This window comes from Cajanus cajan, chromosome 3 (assembly GCF_000230855.2).
Source record: "Cajanus cajan strain Asha chromosome 3, NIPB_CcT2T_4, whole genome shotgun sequence".
NCBI classification, from domain to species: Eukaryota; Viridiplantae; Streptophyta; class Magnoliopsida; order Fabales; family Fabaceae; genus Cajanus; species Cajanus cajan.
The window spans coordinates 12,430,828-12,438,145 of NC_138519.1; the positions used below are offsets into that span (position 1 = coordinate 12,430,828).

The 7,318-nt window shown below is 34.4% G+C and overlaps 1 protein-coding gene across 1 annotated transcript; it reads left to right on the forward strand.

Annotated features, from left to right (window-relative positions):
• Positions 1-603: 603 nt before the first annotated feature.
• On the forward strand, positions 604-7,076 carry MYB1 (myb domain protein 1). Its single transcript, XM_020380909.3, has 2 exons — positions 604-967; positions 5,871-7,076. Exons 1-2 carry the CDS (start codon positions 685-687, stop codon positions 6,656-6,658), a joined length of 1,071 nt encoding a protein of 356 aa, XP_020236498.1. The 5' UTR covers positions 604-684; the 3' UTR covers positions 6,659-7,076.
• Positions 7,077-7,318: the final 242 nt, after the last annotated feature.

Consider the following 7,318-nt stretch of genomic DNA (forward strand, 5'->3'; position numbering starts at 1 on the left):
GTTAGAATTGAAATTTGAATCATAATCCTAGACCATCCCAAATTAACTTAAAATAGATATATCTATTTTTTTTTATAAATTCAATATATTAATGCCTTCGTCCCTATATATATAAGATTTTATTCACTTTTTTTCCCTTTTCTCTTTTAATTATTTATTATATTAATTATATTTTCTATAAAATATTCTTATTTTAATTAATAATTATTTTAGATAAAAATAATAACTACTTGAACTTAATTGAATAATTTTTTTTTACTTATTAAAATTTAATAAAATAAATAAACACATAAATATTTCTCTTCTAAACATTAATTAGTTATGCGAAAAATGATTGAATAGATCATGAGAAGATTAATTAAAAATATATTAAACATAATTTTAAAAAAAAGTTTAAATCATGGAAAAATTATTGTAATTAAAACCCGAGGTAATAACACATCTTTAAAAACACGATTACATTAAATGAAAGAATAAAAAAGATTTGATTAAATGTAATCGAAGAGAGAGGGAAGGGTGGAATCGTAATTGAAGAGTTTGACACACGTCACACAGGGACATGTTCCCGAACTCCTCCTCTCTTTAAAAAAAACCCGTCTTAAAAGGTACCAAAACATTTGGGCTAACTTTTCTATTGTCTTGTCCTTTTCACTCTTCACTTTCACTTATTAACTAACCGAGCCGATGGAGCCGGAGGAAACCGCCGTCGCCGTCGCGGACGACGGGAGCGGCGACGAGGGGTTGCTCGGACTCGGCGGCGGCGGAAGCAGCAGCGGCGGCGGCAGGGACAGAGTGAAGGGACCTTGGTCGCCGGAAGAGGACGCCATTCTGAGTCGTCTTGTGAGCAAGTTCGGCGCCAGAAATTGGAGCCTCATCGCGCGCGGGATCAGCGGAAGATCCGGCAAGTCCTGCCGCCTCCGGTGGTGCAACCAGCTCGACCCCGCCGTTAAGCGCAAGCCCTTCACCGGTGCGTAATTGAATTTGAATTTGATTTTGATTTAATTCGAATGTTTTTGGAATTGACCTTTCCAATGTAGGGATGGTAATGCAGTAGCGGAATTGGATGGAATGGTTTGAATTATAGTGTTTTATGTGGGATCTTTCATTTTTTTTAATGGTTGTGTTTTTTGAATTTGCTGTGTGTGTTGTTCTTCCTTAATGGATAGGTCGCAAAACAATTAATTAATTAATTAATTTCACCTTTATTTAATATCACCATGCAATATATTTATTTCGTATTTGAAAATTGTTTGTATGAGCAGTATCAAGGTCTAATGAATTCATTATGAAAAAATTAAATGTATATATATACCTTTAGTAAAACTGCATCGGCAGAGGGGATGGACTTGAACATATCACTTATCATGTTAGTAGATAAGTCATGATGTAAATGATGTTATTGAGATGGTGGATGGTAGTTATTATCCAAACGGGACCTATGCCTGAGTAGCTATTACTTGCTGATTGATGCCTGTTGTTGTAGTGGTGACTAGTGTGCATGGTTTTAAATTGCTGCTGTGGTTGTGGTTTTGTCGTGGTTCTTCACATTGGGGGAAAATGTGGTTGATACGGCAACTGTGGGAAATGTGGCTGATGCAGCAATTGTGGTCTTGGTGAGTCAAAAAGGTTTGACTTTGCGGCTGTGGACCATTTTATTAAACCATGGTAGGGTGGTTGGTGTTTGGGTGGAGGACTCTCCAATCTCCATGTCTTGAACTTAAAACCATTTTAGTAGTGTTTGGGTTGGTCTTGTTCAAGGCAATGTGGATTTTGTCATTTTACTAGAGGGAGAGATCCATCTTATTGTGGTTAGGTTGAGGCTGATATTTAGAAAATTATGAACTTGATGTTCAGGATCGTTGTAAATTGAGTTCTAGGTAAAGTTCTTACCTAGTACGGATATACACTATATGGTCTCTTCTCATTTAGCAAGCTGGTTTTGTGTCCGGTCTGTTTTTGTAATGTTTGGTTTTGAACATAGAAATCTCATTTGAAGTAATGGTTGAATAAAATGTTTTTTTTTTTAATTTCGAATGCTGTTTATTTGTTTTCATCTTAGCACAAGTGGCGCTAAACTGGTGATAAAATTTAGATTTTCTGAGAGCTGATTTACAGAGGAGAGAAAGAGAAGGAATACTTCTGTAATGGTTTACTGTTTCACAAATGGAGACCGAAGGAATGAACCCTCCTTCCAATGTTCCCCTTATACAACTGAGCCACTGTTCAGTTTTCCAGGACTAACATAATGAATGCTTCTTCCTCTACCCTCATACTATTTAAGCTAAGTCCATAATCATATCAACTTTAACTGCCCAACCAATTCAATAACTACTTCCTGGGAACCTTTGAACCACAGCCACTGTCAAAATTTTCCCAGGTCAAATCTGTTGTCTTCTTTCTCAAGGAACTCAAACCAGCTCACTGCTGACCCCTCCATGATCATGAACGCAAGTTGAACCTTCTCATTAGGATTTATTTGTTGCACGTTGAAGAATTTCTCAGTTTGCACAATCAACCCTACCCGGTTCTTTCCATGGATGTTGGGCAATTTGATCTTTCTTGCCCAACATTTTGGACTTTTGGTTCATCAAAGAAGGACTGATAATTGTCTTCCTGTTATGACTCCACTTTCTCCTTATTTGGTCTTGTTTTTTGTGTCTTGTGAGTGGGTTGTTCATGGCCTTCTCAGTTTGTTGAAGCTTCTGCCCTGTTTCTTCATTCACTTATCCACTGATTGTCGAATTCCTTCAGTGCCAACCATATTTATCTGAATCTCTGATGAGTTAAAGGCCAGAGAAAGTAATTGCTAACTGTGATCATTGGTTCTCTTTGTCTAAAACTCCCCCTTGTTTTGCAAAAAGCTTCCATCTCTTTCATACCTGATTAGGGATCCGACATTTGGATTTAATAGTTAAGGGCTCAAGATAAAACGTTTTAGGTTTTAGAAAGAGAGGTGAGAGTTAGAGGCAAGATAAAGAGAAAGAACACTTCTGTAATGACTAACTGAATCACAGAGGCCAAAGGACAGAATTCACCTTCCACAGATTTCCCCTTCAAGTAAGGTATCCTTTTACCACTAAGCTACTTCCTAGATTCCCAAAACTAACAAATCTGATTTCTGCCCTCCTACTATTTAGGCTAAACTTTATTCTTAACAATTTCAACTGCACGACCAACTTCATAACTACTTTAACAAACTATTCTCTAGTCCTCACCACTTCTTGATCCCGAGTTCAAAATCCACTAAGACCAATTCGCCTCATATTAGCATACGTTCTCCTTGCTAACACAGAAAAGAACAATATGCTAATTCAAAATATTCACTTCTCCAAAATTGAGAAAGAAATGGCTCTCAGTGCTCGAGGCTCTTGCCTTGCAGGTTTGGGGAGAATAAAGTATGCAATTTCACCCTTGAAATGAGGGAGACTATTTTCAAGATTTGAACTCATTACCTCTAGGTCACAAAGCGGCAACCTTACCATTATACTAATTCTCACCCTCAAAATGATATAATGAATAATGATAAATATTTTGGGAACCATATTCATTATGGATGAGAGTCCCTTCCATTTCGTAAAGATGCCTAATTTATTTGCTTCTATTCATTATATACATTAGGGACCGGTTGTAATTATGACACTGGTTATTGAGATGCCAATATTAGTTACTGAGATGAAATTGATGGCTGCATTGAAAGTTGACAGTTCTTTTTGAGATGAAATATAACTCTTGGTCAATTTGATTGAAGAACACTAGAACAGTATCACTGATACCTATAGTACTATATCTAAGCTTTGTTATGTTATTAATTGGATTTATGGTTAGTTAATCGGATTTTCTACTTCTGTCATCACAAGCAATAGTCCATCTCAATTTTCATACTTCTCTTTTGAAGCACCGACTATAATATGTTCATGTCACTCATTCTTTATCATCAATTGTTGGGATGCCTTCAATCAACTTCTGTGTATATTTGTATACAGTGATTTAGCCTTTGTTTGCCAAAGAGGAAAGAAATGAAAGGAAAAGAAGAGAAGAGAAGTGTGAAGAAGTGTAGGGAAATAGGTAAGAAATAGAATAAAAATTAAGGTTGTTTGGTAAAGGAGAAATAAGGTAGAAATTTATTTTTTATTAATAATTTTATTTGTAAATAATAAATAAAATTATTTTATTATTTTTTTTATATTATTATTAGAAGTTTAACTTTTTATAAATAATTTTATTCCAAAGAAATAAATACAAATTATATTTTTTATTATTATTATATTTATTTATTTCTATTATTGGGTTTTATTTTTTTATAAATAATTTTATCTAAAAATAATAAATAAAAATTAATATTATTATATTTGTTTATAATTATTAAGTGTTTAATTATTTATAATTATTAAGTTTTTAATTTTATATTATTATTGATATATATATATATATATATATATATATATATATATATATATTATACAACCCCTCCCCCCCTTCTTATTTTTATAAAAAGTAAATTTTCCCACACGTCTCCTCATTATAGAAGGGAAGTTTTTTTTTTTTTTTTTTTTTTTTTTTTTTTTTTTTTTTTTTTTTTTTTTTTGTAAGTCTCACCTCATTTTCTTTACAATTCTTCTTTACCAGACAATACCAAATTTTTAATTTCCCTACATTTACCTTCTCTTTCCTCCTCTTCTTCTCTATTTACTCTTTACCAAACAAAGGGGTTAAGGTCTTGCCGGTGACTTGAGGGACAATGATCTGTATTATTGTTGACATCTGTATGCCATTTACAAAGGACATTCATCGATAGAATACAGCTATCATGATCATAAAATTCTAGTGAATTTAAAGTATAAAAAATACTTATGCTATGCATATGCTCTCAATTACACCTACAAATAGTGTACACAATTATAGATTATAAAACTGAGGTTGGTAGGTGGTGAAATAGCTAATGATCTCATGGACCTTTACTTTTTGTAGCCTTGTAGTCTTAAACCTATTATATCATACAAAAGGCTCAATGCTTGGGATAGGTTATATATCATGTAAATAATTATTAGTTTTGGTTTGCAATAATAATCAAGAATGTAGATATTATGAATACATCTCATTCCATTTGTCGATCTGTCTCTGCTTCCCTTGTTGTGCTGCATTTTGTTTGTTGACCATTAAAAATTTAAAATTTAGTACCTTCCTTTTTGTGCTAATTTTAAATCTAGCGATGATATTAAGGTTTAATTGCAGTTTCCAGCAAAAAATATATTATAGTAAATTAAGGTTCTAAAATAGTTGATAACTAGAAAATCAGAAAGGTGAGTAATGAGGATCCGCAGACCAAAAGCAAAAATAATTATCTAAAGTCTGGCCTTTGGGATGTAATGAGATTACCAAATCCTTTGTCCAAATTTGCAAAAAGTCGAACACCAAGTACCTCTGTTACAAGGCTAATCACCGGCTGCAACAACAACAACAATCATCATAATGATACTTACAAGAAAAGAGTTTTTTTTTTTTTTTTCTTTTGGAACATGGCCTTGTGATAGATATCTTTATTATCCATTTATTGTCTCAGATAACTTTTCTGCAACCTGCAGCTAAAATTAAGCTACTTCTTTTTTGTGTGTGTGTGTGAATTTGCTCATCAGGAGCGAATTATAACTGTCTATATTATCTTATGATTCAAATTAAATGCATAATAAAAATCCAATGTACAGGTAACACGCATTGCATTGAAATGTGACGGTAATCTATCTTTCAGCATGCATTGTTGTCTACATTAGAATTATATGATATATTTGCGTAGAAACTTGGATTTCCTCTATTAAGTCTTAGCATGCCACTTACCTCAAGATATAGGCTTAACAAAGTACAATTCTTTTCAGATGAGGAGGACCGAATCATAGTTGCTGCACATGCAATCCATGGGAACAAATGGGCAGCCATTGCCAGGCTTCTACCAGGAAGAACGGATAATGCCATTAAAAACCACTGGAATTCAACTTTGAGGCGTCGGGGAGTTGAACTTGATAAGATTAAATTAGAATCTGGTAACTTCATGGAAGATGTGAGCTTGGACAAAGCCAAAGCATCGTCAGAAGACACACTATCATGTGGGGATGTTAATTCTTTTAAATCCTCAGAAGGAAGAGATGTCAGTTCTGTGGAGATCATGGATGATAAAAATGAAGACAAAGCACAAACTGAGGGTCAATTACACCATGAAGCCAGGGACCCGCCTACCCTTTTTCGGCCAGTAGCACGCGTGAGTGCCTTTAGTGCGTATCACTCATTTGATGGCATACAGCCTTCAGCATCAATTCAAAGACCTGTTCCGATGCAAGGACCCATTTTACAATCAACAAAACCAGATATGGAATTTTGTAAAATGCTTGAAGGAATTTGTGGTGACCAGTCAGTGCCTCACCAGTGTGGACATGGTTGCTGTGCAGCTCAAAATGGTAAAAAGTCCAAAAGCTCTTTGTTGGGACCAGAATTCATTGAATTTTCGGAACCCCCATCTTTCCCAAATTTTGAGTTGGCTGCAATAGCTACAGACATTAGTAACCTTGCTTGGCTTAAAAGTGGATTGGAGAATAGCAGTGTTAAAATGATGGGCAGCACCTCTGGCAGGGTAATATCTAATGGATCTCAAGTACATATTGGCCATTAGAGTGCCAAATAAATTAGCATTCCTACTTTGAGGGAGGACTGGATGATGGGCGTGATGAAGGCTATAGTGGTGACAATACATTTTCCTTGCAAATGTAATTAGGCAACCAAAGTTATGTGAATCACTGTTACAGTGTAAATGGATTCACTAGGTAAAAGTAGAATGTGGGGTTCATGAGTTGAAGGAACAATTATTTTGTTTTTCCGGGCGTTGACTGATTAGGACTTGATTTTGGAACCTGTAATTGCTAAAAAGATTTGGTGGTAGAATAGGCGAAAATTACTTGCATTTCAATCGGTTTGAGTTGCTGCTGTGACTGTGATGCTGTTCACTTTCTAACAGTAAGTGAACCTCGTCGGTGTTAAAAGTTAATGGCACCTTTTGTGAAACCAAATCAATGCCGAAGAGTTATTTGTTATTTCTTTTGTTGTGTATGGCCAAGGATTTACTAATGTAGTATAGTAATGTTGATTATAGGAGCGATAATCGGTTTGGGTCAACCGAATCATAAAATTAGTTTAGATTTTTATTTTATCTGTTTGGGATGAACTTGAACCAAACAAATTGAAATATGATGATTAGTTTGGGTTTCAACTTCATACTTTTGAAATCTAAATCAATCTCAACAAAATCAACTATTTATGTATTATTATTTTTATT